At 43.0% G+C, this 14,694-nt stretch overlaps 1 protein-coding gene across 3 annotated transcripts in view; it reads left to right on the plus strand.

The window, feature by feature from the left end:
• Positions 1 to 14,694, plus strand: part of TNC (tenascin C) — a 96,640-nt gene that overhangs the window by 41,943 nt on the left and 40,003 nt on the right. For 2 of the 3 annotated variants that reach the window (XM_055271321.2, XM_063636819.1), the window contains exons 10-13: positions 2,151 to 2,414; positions 10,911 to 11,183; positions 11,754 to 12,026; positions 12,634 to 12,906. In XM_055271321.2, coding sequence (XP_055127296.1) covers positions 2,151 to 2,414; positions 10,911 to 11,183; positions 11,754 to 12,026; positions 12,634 to 12,906 — 1,083 coding nt within the window. The remainder of the gene's footprint in view (positions 1 to 2,150; positions 2,415 to 10,910; positions 11,184 to 11,753; positions 12,027 to 12,633; positions 12,907 to 14,694) is intronic. The other variant, XM_063636821.1, reaches the window with a different exon arrangement.

A 14,694-nucleotide genomic window follows, 5' to 3' on the forward strand; every position in this document is an offset into this window, starting at 1 on the left:
CACATCTGGGATTCCCATCCCACTGAGCTGGTGCTGGGCAGATGAGACAGGGCCAGTATGGCCAAAACCTATTTAAATAGAAAAAGTAGAAGCCCAGAGGAGAAAGGGCCCTGTAGTACCATCTAGCCCCAATGTCGAAATTCAAAAGGAACATAAGAACGGTCCTTCTGTATCATGCCAACATTATCCCCTGTACGGAAAGGGGGACTGGGGATTTTGGGTTTGTTGTTGTTGTTGTTGAGACTGAGTCTCGCTCTGTCACCAGGCTGGAGTGCAATAGCGCAATCTCAGCTCACTGCAACCTCCGCCTCCCGGGTTCAAGATTCTCCTGCCTCAGCCTCCCGAGTAGCTGGGACTATAGGTGTGTGCCACCAGGCCCAGCTAATTTTTGTATTTTTAGTAGACACGGGGTTTCACCATGTTGGCCAGGATGGTCTCGATCTCTTGACCTCATGATCCACCCGCCTCGGCCTCCCAAAGTGCTGGGATTACAGGCGTGAGCCACTACACCCAGCCGGGATTTTTTAAAGAAAAATTGGGACCAGGCTAAATTCATGAACATTTTTAAGTTGATAATCAATTGCATCTTTTAAATAAACCATTGTCTAGTCCAAACACATCTGTGGGGTTTTCTCTGAGAAAACACCTAACTAACTTTTATACCTCTGTCAAGCAGATTATAAGTAACAGTATCATAGTTTAAGTCCAGGCCCTGCACTTACCTGTCGTGTCCTGTAGCCGCAGCCTGTAGGTGAGGATGCTGAGGGGGCTACCTGATTTGAGGTCATTGATTCTTTCCTCAAGATTTTTTTTTTTCCGTTTTTCTGAGAAGTTGGCACTGCTAAAAGAAAACTCCTCCTCTGCCTCTCTCCCAGCCCCTAGATTACCTCCCCGCAGGCACTATGAGGAAGAGGGGGGCTGATGTGTAAAGAGGAGATGGATCATCACTGAGCTTCGACATTATGCAGGATGCAAGGCTGGGCATTTACATGCCAATTCTTTTTTTTAATCTTTTGATTTTGAGATAATTGTAGATTCTCATGCAATTGTGAGAAATCATACAGAGAGATTCCCTGTGCCCATCACCCAGGTTCCCCCAAAGGTAGCATCTTGCATAAATGTAGACTAATATAACAACTGAGAAATTGACATTGGCATAATTTGTCCACTCTATTTATATTTCACCAGTTTTGCATACACTTATTCGTATGTGTGTGTATATACCTAGTTCTATGCAATTTTATCACACATGTAGATTTGTGAATGCACCACTATAGTCAAGATACAGAGCAGTCTTACTACAAGAATCCCATGTGCTACCCTTTGCAGCCACAGCCACCTCCCTCCCTTTACCCCTCTGCCTAACCCTGGTCATTCATTTATCTGTTCTTCATCTCTATGATTTTGCCATTTCAAGAATGCTTCATAAATGGGATCCTACACATATTAGTCCATTTGAGTTACTGTAACAAGAATACCTTAGACCGAGTAACTTATAAACAGAAGAAATTTATTTCTCACAGTTCTGAAGGCTGCGAAGTCCAAGATCAAGATGCCAGCAGATTTGGTGTCTGATGAAGGCCTGCTTTCTGGCTGACAGTGTGCCGTCTTTTTACTGTGTCCTCACAGGACAGAAGGGGCAAGGTCTCTTTTATAAGGGCACTACTCCCATTCATGAGGCCTCCCAAAGGTCCCTAGATCCAAATACCTTCACATTGGGGATTAGGTTTCAACATAAGAACTTTAGAGAGGCACAGACATTCAGTGCATAGCAATACAGCATGTAACATTTTGAAACTGGCTTTTTTTCCTTCAGCATAATTCTCCCGAGATTCATCTAAATTGCTTCTTTTAACAATAGTTGGTTACTTTTAACTGCTTTAAATCTGAGTAGCATTTTATGGAATGGATATTCCATGACATTATTTTTAATCTTCTCAGACTCCAATGGGGTCATGTGGGTAATGTATAATTAGACCTATTTTACAAAAGTAAAAAGAGAGACCCAGAGAGGTGACTCTCCTGTGGTCCCTCAGCTCCTCTGTGGCAGACCTAGGATTCCAGCCCAGAGGCAGTTAGTTGACTTTCAGCCCCAGAAGCAGCCCTGCCTTGCAGCCTGAAGAGCATTCATCTCTCTGTTCTCCTCCCAGAGTTGGACACGCCCAAGGACCTTCAGGTTTCTGAAACTGCAGAGACCAGCCTGACCCTGCTCTGGAAGACACCGTTGGCCAAATTTGACCGCTACCGCCTCAATTACAGTCTCCCCACAGGCCAGTGGGTGGGAGTGCAGCTTCCAAGAAACACCACTTCCTATGTCCTGAGAGGCCTGGAACCAGGACAGGAGTACAGTGTCCTCCTGACAGCTGAGAAAGGCAGACACAAGAGCAAGCCCGCACATGTGAAGGCATCCACTGGTGAGTCTGCCCTGAGCTTCCTCCAAACTCTAGGTTGATTCTGAGGTTAACAGATCTCCTCAGCCAGGGTGTCCTCACATGAGAAAGCCAAATGCAAAAGCAAGCCACTTTCTCCATCCCTGAAGCCCCTGAACACCACTTTGAAAGGGCTGCTTACTTGTCTTTTCTACCTCCTGTCAACTGCTACAGCAAAGTTCCCCCACTGGGAAATAGGGGTTTTAAAATATTTCTTCCTAGGAGAACTTTAAACATCAGGGTTTGTGTTTGCATTTACCTATGATTTTTGTTTTCTTTTTTTAACTGTGTGCATCGCAGCATCTTTTAAATTGTTTCTTGTTTATTTCCTTCTTTTAGCCTAACAATTCATTTACTTTTCATTTTACTTCATTTAAAGATGACCAAGGTGTTGGTAATAATTTTTTTTTGGTTATTTCCCACAAACTGTTTTTATTCCAGGTCTTTTGCTTTCTGCCAAGGTTACCCCTGAAGAGTGGCACATGGCCCTTGGAGACTTCCACGGTGCCCTCTCATTTTCTCTTTTCTCGTAGTCATTAAGACATTAACCTAGTTTGTCTATGATGACAGCTTAATCCTGACATGGCGGCCCATGCAACTTGTGTCCATTCTGGCCCATGCAACCTGTTCACTGAACCTGCTGCCATGCTTACTCAGTGGCTAAACTGAAGAGACAACCAGGTTTTTAAAATATTTCTTCCTTTATGAAAAATAAGCCTATTCAATTTTGGCCACCAAATATTCGAAATGTGTAGGTGGAAAATATTACTTCTCCAGGGTTTGGCAAGTAATAGCCTTTACTTCCAATTTAATTAGTAAGCATGTATTGAGTACCTACTGCATACACTGTACCATACTGATATTTGAGGAAAAGTAGTTCCCAAAGTCAGCATTGTTATGTGGACTCATGTGTGCCTGCTCATAGTGCTTGCGGAAGACTAGATCCTCAGAATGCTAGACAGAACTCGAGAAAAAGAGTGATCCAAGGAAATCAGGAGAGCTGGCAAAGGTGTTATGGCAAGAGATGTTATTCCAGTTGAAGCTTGATATGCAAGAAAAGGGTTAGAAGCATGGACATATTTGGAAATGGCTTGAAGAGTCTTTCTCACAATATCTTCAGTCTCAAATCACAGTCACTTACTTAAGATAGAAGTTGGTTTTCTTTCTTATAAAATGAATCTGGAGCTGCGAGGCACAGGGATAACTTAGTATTCAAATTGTCATTGTTTGAATTGACAATAGTATTTCAAATTGTCAGGAACCCAGGCTGCTTCTATCTTTCCTTTCCACCATTTTTAGCCCTTGGCTTCCATTCTCAAAGTCACCTCAGTGTCACAACATGGCTGCTGTAGTACAGCCATTACATCTGTGCTCTAGGCAGCATAAGGGAGGGAGAACCAAAACTCCCGAAGAGGAGCACCTTCTGGGTGAGTCTTTCTGGAAACCCCACCAATCACTTCTCCCCATAGTTCATTGGCCACTCTTAGCTGTAAGGGAGACAGGGAAAGGTAGTCTTCTGTCTGAACATGTTGCTTCCACATAAAATTGAGGTTATTTGTAAGATAGAAATTTGGCAGACAATGAGCAGTCCCTGCCAGAGTCTGAAATGAGTTTACCTGGTCGATTCTGTTGACTCTGCATTGACTGCTTCCCATCCAACTATAAGATGTTTATCAAGGATGCTCTGAAAGAATAGTTTAATCAAAAATAAGGTGGGGGGGATAGAATCAAGAAGAAATAAATCTATAGTAGAGATTTAAATTTCAGCTTTATAAACATGAGCTTGTTATAAAGTATCAAGGCGCAACAAATGAATCAGAAATACCCGAAAGATGAAATCCCTCTCTTTTCTTCTCTTTTTCTCTCTCCTTTTCTCTCTCTTTCTTCCCTCTTCCCTCCCTCCTCCTCTTCTTCCTCCTCCTCCTTCCTCTGCCCCTCTCTCTTAGCTTTCGCTTGAGTTTGATAAATGCTGTATCTAAGAGAGATTCCTATTGCCCCTCAATCATTCCACCTTCTGGTGATGGCCACACTGCCTCCTTCCTCCAGTGAGAAAGCTTCACACCTCCGCAGTCACTGAAGAAGTTCTATCTCCCTAAGATCCTGAGGTGTGGGGCTTCTCCACTACAGAAAGGAGGTAATGTGGCTATAACCAGGAGATTTACTAGCTAGAATTATTCTGTTTCTGAATGAGAGCTCCATATTGGCATTCCAAAGCCTCAGCAGTTGCATTTCCCCACCACGCCTCCTTAATGCCATTTCAAAGATATCATGTTTCATATTTAAAGACATTCTTCAGTGTGGGAAAAATGTGCAAAGTTCTTTTTATTGGTTCTTCTCCACTGTCCACAGAATATTTCCCCCATCCCTTTCTCCACAGGAAAAAATATATATGTTTCATTTAAGGTGACGCAGATGTTTCTTTCCCTCTCTTGAATTCTAACTTTTAAAGTCTTCTGCATTCACTCAGTCAGTAAAATACTATCACCATGTTCTGTGCTAAATTCTGGAGTTACTAGGGCAAAGAAGACGGGTATTTAATTCCAAGGAACTCACTGTGTAGCAAACAAACAGACACTGAGACAACATTCTGCTCACTACGATCGAGGGTACAGAGGGTGCAGCCAGTGCTCAGGAGACACTGGATCTAACTTCAGAGAATCAGGAAAGGCTTACAATGGGAAGATGCTTTTGGACAGAGACAAAAGAGGCAAACATAGATGTGTTAAATGGAATAGATAAAGAAGTAGAAGTCCAGGCATCTGGCTTTGGTAAGCATATAGGAAGAAAGAAAACAGGAAAAGTGAGAGCTCTTGGGTGAAGGAGTCATGTAGCTATAAGTCCTGAAATGTTGCAGAGTTTTAGGTTCAACCATCAGAAGCAAGAACCTTCCAGCTCATATCACTGGATTCTTAATAGCAGAAGCCTGCCAGGCACCACATGTCTGTGGGGCTTATAGAAAAAAATGGAGAATCTGGCCCTGAAGAAATTTTCCCAGAGAATTCCAGGGTTTTAGTGATGGATTGGGCCATAATGCAAGCCTTTTCCTTGATGTGGCACTCCATCAAGGAAAAGTATGCATAACCTGGCCACCTATCACACCTCTCGCCCAAAGACCCAGCCATGGGTTATAGGGCCCTACAGAATCTGGCACAGCCGGCCCATCCTCTGACCTCAGTCCTGCCACTCATGCCCTTGCTCACTTCACCACGGCCTCTTGGGCCTTCGCACTGTTCCTTAAGCTTGCTGAACCTGCTCCCACCCTCGGGCCTTGGAGCATGCTGCTCCCACTCCCTGGATACCACTCTTCCCAGCACTTCACAGAGCATGCTCCCTTGTTTCACTCAGCAACTCAGGTATGACCCAGAACAGAGGGCTTCTCTGACCACCAGCCTAAAAAGGCACCCCCATCCTGATCTACCCCTTCAAGCAAGCTGCTCTAGGGTTCCTTGTGACACTTATTTGCCTTGATATTATGCAAGTATTGGTTTACTATAATATCTATGGCCTGCCTACCCATCAGTGAACAGAATATAAGGACTGACTCCATTATCCACTGCTGCATCCCAGTGCCCTGAAGGCAGACAAGTATGTGGTATGAGCTTCCCGAATATTTGGGGACCCTGCTTCTGATTCTTCCCTTCCACCTCTGCATTAACACCCCAATTCTTTCCTTAAGGCATAAGGGAAATCATTCCCTTGGAAAGTCTTCAATTCAGCTTAATCTGGATAGAAAAGGAAGGAAGGGAGGAAAGAAGGAGAGGAAGGAAGGAAAGAAGGAAGGAAGGAAGGAAAAGGAGGAAAGAAGGAAGGAGGGAAGAATGAAAGGTACTGTGTCTGTTGGCATTTAAAAAAATTAGTGTGTACCAGACATCATTCCCTCTTCTCCTCTCCCATTCCCTCCCTTCTCTTTCCCTCTCTTCCACTCTATTCTCCTCCCCTCTCCTTCCTCCCTTCTCCCCTTTTCTCTCTTCTCTCCTCTCTCTCCCTTTTCTCTCTGCTTTTGCACTCTCATAAACCCAACTAAACACTGCTTAAGGTCAAAGCCATGAATTTGCTGCATGCTGTAAGAGACAGGAGGCAGGGGTGATAGGTAGAAACATAAAGCCAGCAAAGCATCTTTTCATAGCAACATAAGCCTTGACAGTGACAACCCAGTAGCTCTCAGGAATTTTGGAAGAAGAGAGGTGGAATTTTGTTTTTAGCCACAGCTACCAGTAATAGAGAACATTCTGCTCTGATTTGCTATTTTGATTTTCTCACAGACCAAACTGAAATTTATTCAAATATTTATTCATCCAGCAAATATTTATTTCATACCTACTGTGGGTCAGGCGATGCCGGTGTATAGAAGAGAAAGAAACAGCTTCTCTTCTCAAGAAATGGTGCATGTGTTGCTATAAGAGAGAGAACCAAAACTCAAATTATAACTCTGTAGCTTATCTGTTTTAGAGGGATTTGTGGGAGGCTGCAGGAGCATAGAGACAGGTACCCGTCACAGACCTAAGCAAAGGGAATGAAGAGCATTGGAGAAGGCTTTTTGGAAGAAGTGATGTTTGGTTGAGTTCTGAAAAAGAAAAGGGGCTGGGCAAGTGGAGAAAGAGTAATGACATTTCCAGCAGGGGGAATAGCATCTGAAAAACTGAAAGGCATGAGAAACTTTACCTTAGTGAACTGCAATCTATACAGTCCTGCTATATGATAGGGTGGGAAAACAGTAGGGTAGGAGGCTAGAGACATCATCGGGGCATCTGCAAAGAGGCTTGGTTCTTGGCAGTTAGTTACAAAGAAATCACTGAATGTTTTATGGCAGCCAAGGCTTCTCATTTCAATTGTCTTATCTCTGAGAGATGAAAGTAAAGCCACTGAAGATACCCTTTGGGGTTGTCAGGCTTGGATGTGACCATGCCCCTGCTGTGGGAGAATCACTCTTTCTCCCATAAGTGGACGCTGAAGTGAGTTCCTCATCAAGCCAGCACTTGGTAATCACTATCTAGAAGATGGTAACAATCCACAGATTTTTAAGTTGGCACTGTCAGAAATTCCTCCAGACCACCTGCTCAACCCACCAGGAGAACAGCAATGGGTTTCAAAATTCTGATTTCCCAGGCCCACTGACATTGTTTAGAGGGTAGATTCCAGTGCACAGCTGTAAGAAAAAGACAACAGCCTTTTCATAAAGAAATGCCAAGAAATTCAGTGTGGAATCTATAATGGAAACACTTGGCTTCTAGGGCAGTAAGTCCACAGTATGTCATTCGCAGTTGAAATGTGGAGCTAGCATTTATGTGAAGCCTCTTGGTCCTCACCTCAACTATTGTCCACTGTATTTTTTATTCATAATATTCCCCCTTCTTTCATAATTCTGACCCCCTCTCTCTTTAATTTAGCTACTGATTTTATTTGTGAAAGTTGTACCTTTTACTTATTTGGCTAGCATTTATTTGATAAAGGGATCTGGGTGCGGCACACATAGCGTCCACTACTGACATGGCCACAGTACTGCCTCGCTGAGTTATAAACCAATGCTCTTTCTTGATTTGCCTACCAAAAAAAGAAATAGTAGAGAAATAGCCAAAAGTGTTAGCGGAAGTACCAACACCATCACTATTACTATACTGAATAACATGACATTATGTAAAAAAAAAATCACTCTATCGACTATATGAACAGATGAAACAGGATGTGGGGACCATTAGATGAAAGTATCAGTGGCATATTAAAAATCTGATTCGAAGAGATAAGATGATTCTCATTAGGAAGAGACATTTTCCTACGTGCATCTTTTCTCTCCATCCATCTCTTGCCACAGCTTAATGGGCAATCCACAATCTCATTCCACCACCCCCAGTAAGGTAACTTTCCCAATATCTGTTGCAAGGGGGCATTTAAAATTTATTTCATAGAAAAAATATGTTTTATGTAACAATTAGACATAAGGATTAAAAGATAGACACCCATAGAAGAAAGACAGTAACTTAATTCACACGAAGGGGTACGTTATCAATGACAGATTAGTTCCTGACAGGTGGACAGCAGAGGAACAAAAACAGGAAAGTGGGATAAGAAGGAGAGCTAAGAAGACATAGGATTGATTTAATTTTCACTTAGCTCTGTTTTTGTCCTATATCTCTTTCTGCATCAGGACTGCTGGAAGATTTGAGAAGGACATGCTCTTGAGTTTAGTTGTGCTTAAATCCCAATGTCAAGGGTATAATCACTATATCCGGGGGAACTGTTTCTGGCCTCACAAGGCCCAGCAGGATTAAAGGTAGTTGACACCTCCTTTCTCTTCCTAAATCTAGATACATCACTTGCAGTTTGGGGTCCTCCTTTTCTCATAAAGACCATGTTTAGGTGGTTAAGAACTGCTTTGGAGCCTCCAGTGTAAGCTTCAGGACATGAGTCGGGGTTAAAGAGGAGTCTGTATTCAAGATCAAGTATTGCAAACATTTTCTGTAAAGGACGAGATGGTAAATATTTTAGACTTTATAGGCCAGAGAGTTTCCATCACAATTATTCAACTGCACATTTTGTGACACAAAAGCAGCCATCAACAATATATAAGTGAACAAGCATGGCTATGCTCCAATAAAACTTTATCTGTGGCACCAGAATTGGAATTTTATATGACTTGCATGCACCATGAAATAATATTCTTCTTTGGATTTATTTCCCGACCATGTAAAAAAGTAAAAAAACTATTGTTAGCTTGCTGACTACCAAAATAAGCAGCTGGCCAGAAGTGAGCCTCAGGTAAGAGTTTGCGGACCTCTGTTCTCGATCAAACAAAATTTGAAGGTGAAGGAGTGTATGCTCTGACAATATGAAACAAGCAGGAAGAATGTTCCCCAGAACTGGGAAACGTCTGAGTTAAATCAATTCTAGAAAAGAAATGTTTTCTCCTCTGAAAGGGTATCCTCAATCAGATTCCAAGCTGAGATTTTCAAGTTAGTAGCCTGCTCTAATGGACACATAAGGCTCATTTGAAATTAGCAGCAATGTGAAGTATAAACAGAAAAAACAATTTGTTCTTTTAAATGATTTAAAGGCAATTTCTATTCTCTAGTTTACAGGATCCATTTCCAGAGAAATACTTTCCTTCCTAAACTATGCAAAGTCCACTTAAGCTCAGCCCTGGGCAAATTATCTCCCTTAAGTCAGGTTGAGACCAGTGAGTTTTTATGGAATTTCATGCATTCAGGAGATGAATGAAGAGGGTGCATTCAGTTTTACTTGAGCTTCATAAGATCTGCTTCTCCCAGGACCTCTTTCTTTTTTCTAATAAGGAACAGTTTTCCAAAGCCTTATCACCTTCCTTAGCTCAGCCTTAATAATACTGTGTCAGTGTGTCTCTGATCTTTACTAATATGATCTATGTAAATGATTTGAACGCTAGAAACTGATGAAATCCCAATATAAACTATACAACAGACCTCCCATAGGATATTGAGGCAGCACAAAAAAGAAGAGGCTTTTTTTTTTTTTTTTTTTTTTGAGATGGAGTCTCACTCTGTCCCCCAGGCTAGAGTGCAATGACTCAATCTTGGCTCACTGCAACCTCAACCTCCTGGGCTCAAGCGATTCTCCTAACTCAGCCTCCCAAGTAGCTGGGATTACAGGCTCATGCCACCACACCCAGCTAATTTCTGTATTTTTTGTAGACATGGGGTTTTGCCATGTTGTCCAGGCTGGTCTTGAACTGCTGACCTCACGTGATCTGCCCACCTTGGCTTCTCAAAAAAGAAGGGAATCTAAGAGGAGCCAATTGTCTCAAAATACAGAAGGTTGGACAGCTCAAACCAAGACCCCCAGAATAACCGAGGGCTACCCCATTATGATGCAAGACATGTTCCAAAATGAAAACTTAAGCTCAGAGCATCGCTAACATAGACATATAGTTTTCTAAATCTGCAGGACACTGATCAATAGGAAAATATCATTTCCAAGAGAAAAACCCAAATATGCATGAAGGCAAAAGAAATTTTTTTTTTTTTTTTTTTTTTTTTAGACAGAATCTCACTCTATCCCCCAGACTGGAATGCAATGGTGCCATCTCAGCTCACTGCAACCTCCGCCTTCTGTGTTCAGGCGATTCTCCTGCCTCAGCCTCCTGAGTAGCTGGGATTACAGGTGCCCACCACCACGCCTGGCTAATTTTTGTATTTTTAGTAGAGACAGGGTTTCACCATGTTGGCCAGGCTGGTCTCGAACTCCTGACCTCAAATGATCCACCCACCTTGGCCTCCCAAAGTGCTGGGATTACAGGCGTGAGACACCGCGCCTGGCCACAAAAGAAATATGACACTGTTGTCCTGCTGGTGTTTTAATAGGGACAGCACCAGTAGGGGATGCAGTGAACAAAGCGTGGCACTTGGACTGCAATGGCCTGTAGATGTGGCACTGGGCTTGCCATTCCCAGGTTCTCAGAAGCAAAACTTTCTGAGGAATAGTTTAACTGACCCCATCTCTGTCATTATTCAGAACAAGCCCCTGAGCTGGAAAACCTCACCGTGACTGAGGCTGGCTGGGATGGCCTCAGACTCAACTGGACCACAGCTGACCAGGCCTATGAGCACTTTGTCATTCAGGTGCAGGAGGCCAACAAGGTGGAGGCAGCTCAGAACCTTACCGTGCCTGGCAGCCTCCGGGCTGTGGACATCCCGGGCCTCAAGGCTGCCACGCCTTATACAGTCTCCATCTATGGGGTGATCCAGGGCTATAGAACACCAGTGCTCTCTGCTGAGGCCTCCACAGGTATCTCTTTCCTTTCTATTTATAGCTTCTGTTTTTCCCAGCAGGAAACTTCCCGTGAATAATCAGACATGACTAGCTTTGGAATGGACTTGTTCTGCCAATACTTATGTCTAATTGTGACACCAGGTCATCACGCTACAGAACCCCAAGGCAACTTCTAATACTTCACTCCACATGAATGACACCCTTGGGAGTTGTACAGAGCTCAACCTGCGGGACTAAACACACAGCTCCCGTGGAGAGGGCCTTTAGCTCCATAAACAGCCTCCCTCCTGTTAAAGGACGTTAAGGCACTATATATGAAAGGGAAAGAAAATCACAAAATTCTCTCATCTACTGAGGGTTAAGACAATTCTTTAAGGTTTAAAAAACAAACAAAAACAAATATTTTCCTGCACTTCCCTCTCTTTGCTCCATTTCTAAAATTTAAAGAGTTGCATGATGCATGTTTATCTAAAGAAAGTCACATTTTTTTCAGTAATATTATTATTCAGCTTATTCTTGCGTTAAAGATTCCCTGGATCTTGTTGTGTGATTTGATCACTAAACTAGTTCTTTGTCCTTCTCCAGGGGAAACTCCCAATTTGGGAGAGGTCGTGGTGGCCGAGGTGGGCTGGGATGCCCTCAAACTCAACTGGACTGCTCCGGAAGGGGCCTATGAGTACTTTTTCATTCAGGTGCAGGAAGCTGACACAGTAGAGGCAGCCCAGAACCTCACAGTCCCAGGAGCACTGAGGTCCACGGACCTGCCTGGGCTCAAAGCAGCCACTCATTATACCATCACCATCCGCGGGGTCACTCAGGACTTCAGCACAACCCCTCTCTCTGTTGAAGTCTTGACAGGTATTCTAGACGAATTCACTAATTCACTTCCTCCCCTTTGTCTCTGCTCGGGAGGAATCAAAGCACTTTCTTGCTTTAAACTGGGATCAGCTCCTACCACATTGGGGAAATACCAGTGAATCATCTCTGCTTCTTCCTAAATGTCACATCCCTTATTTGGCTAAGTCCTAGTTGTAGCCCAGTTCCATGGAAAATTCCACCTACTCTTCCTTTAACAAAGTGAGAGGTGACTTTTCTTTCAAAGTAAGTTTCAGTCACAATATCTAAAAAGTTGGAAAGCCCAACCTGTAAATGAAGAAAAAATAGCTCTGAGCTCATGAGCTCATTTTAAGAACACCGAAGGACTCCCCATAGCCCTTATTTGTATGGCAAGAATAGAAATTGTGAACAATTCCTAAAACTACTTTTCATTCCCAAAAGCTGAATAGAAAAACCCTGGCTTTAGTGCCAACAATTTGAGTGTGCTCAACACCTGCTGTAAATCATGCATCTATAATCAACACTAACCAGACAACTCACCCCAACCTTAGCCAAAATGCCATCTCACCTGAATCCCAGAGTGCAATTGCCTTTTTAAGTAACTTAGCAACTCTGTGTCCTTATGCAGAGGAGGTTCCAGATATGGGAAACCTCACAGTGACCGAGGTTAGCTGGGATGCTGTCAGACTGAACTGGACCACGCCAGATGGAACCTATGACCAGTTTACCATTCAGGTCCAGGAGGCTGAGCAGGTGGAAGAGGCTCACAATCTCACCGTTCCTGGCAGCCTGCGTTCCGTGGAAATCTCAGGCCTCAGGGCTGGCACTCCTTACACAATCACCCTGCACAGCGAGGTCAGGGGCCACAGCACTCGACCCCTTGCTGTAGAGGTCATCACAGGTATATGACCCTCCTCCCAGACTGGAGACATGATAGGAGCCAGCATGTCATTGAAATAGAGAAAATTCCCCCGTGTGGCAGAATCCTACCTCAATGTTGTTGACAGACAGCATGAATCTCTAACTCAGGAAGGTCTATGTTGGAATTCCACCTCACTAGCTAAATATTCTTGGGAATATATAGATATGCATACACACACAAATATATACTTATACATATGTATATTATATATATAGTGTGTGTGTGTATATATATATGTGTGTGTGTGTGTATATATAGATATATACTTTTTTTTTTTGAGTCAGGGTGTCATTCTTTTGCCCAGGCTAGAATGCAATGGTGTGACCATGGCTCACCGCAGCCTCGAACTCCTAGACTCAAGTGATTCTCCTGCCTCAGCCTCCACAGTAGCTGGAACCACAGGTGTGAGCCACCACACTCAGCTAAGTTTTTTGTATTTCTTGTAGAGATGGAGTTTCACCATGTTGCCCAGGCTGGTCTCAAACTCCTGGGCTCAAGCGAACTTCTCACCTTGGCCTCCCAAAGTGCTGGGATTACAGGCATGAGCCAATGTGCCCTGCCTCTATTCTTGGGTATATTTCTTTACATCCCTGAGCCTCCTTTTTGTATCTTTAAATCAGCAATGACCCCTACTTCAGGAAACTTTCATGAGCAATAGATAAGCTAATGAATGTCAGTGCTTAGTAAAGTGCCCATCATGTAGTAAATATTGAATAGCAAATAGCTAAATTTATCATACAGCAACAGAGTCATTATTTTTAAAATAGCACAAACATTAGGGCTATGGCACAAAAATAAGATCAGAACTTTCTAGAAAAACCTTATTACTAGCCTCAGAGCCACCAACTAACACCCAACTGATAGGCAGATCTCTACATAATAACCTTTAGAAATGATGCAGTTAGCTTCTGCTGAAGCTACCTAAGACTCTCTCCTCAATAGATACAAAAAGCAGGGACATTTCCAAGAAAGAACAGCCACCTTTGACTTCAATGCTTTTCATTCAATTTGAAAAGGAAAAACAATTCCTCTCAATTTTCCACCAAAAATATGCTACTTCATCTGTTATAAAAAACTGTGCTGCACATGAGCTTTCTAGAAATAGCTTCAAAAAGAGCTACGGGAAAAAGGGCCAACTTTTTTGGTAATAGGGTTTCTGTGCTGAGCCCTAAGCCCATGCCCCACTCTACATATGCTGCCTTTTGATAATGCAATCCAAATCACCCAATTCAAAAAAATTGTTTTCCTTGCTCTTATATAACAGATAAACTTGGTGGTTGCTAGAAACTACATAAAATTCCAAAAGTAAGGGGGCCAGGTTATATTCCTGTGTTTCCTGGAATATCTGCAGATCAAACAAGGGCAAAAAGGGCCTTTGAGACAGGTGTGGCCTGTGTGCAAGATGCTCATGATCTTCCTCTGTAGTCCGCAAACTGTTGTTTTTAGCAGTACAACACCTTTTGCAAATGAAATCTTCCAAGGAACCCTACTATTTGACAGATAAGTGAACAGCTGTTCTTGGTGAGCCTGGAAGTAAGAGGGGGATACCTCCACCCGTGTTCTCAACACAGTTCTTCTAGAAAAGCCCCAGATCTATGTGGAACACAGTTTGAAAATAAATAACCCCTCTTAAAATCAAGAGGTTGCTCAGAGGTTGCTCAGACTCTCACAGTGCATTGAATCCTTGGATACCCAAGAACAAGTACCTATACCTTTCACCTTTTTTTGGTTGAAATCCCTGCAGATATTCTCCTCCCTAACTCCTAA

The sequence above is a fragment of the Symphalangus syndactylus genome, chromosome 3 (assembly GCF_028878055.3).
Source record: "Symphalangus syndactylus isolate Jambi chromosome 3, NHGRI_mSymSyn1-v2.1_pri, whole genome shotgun sequence".
Classification (NCBI taxonomy): Eukaryota; Metazoa; Chordata; class Mammalia; order Primates; family Hylobatidae; genus Symphalangus; species Symphalangus syndactylus.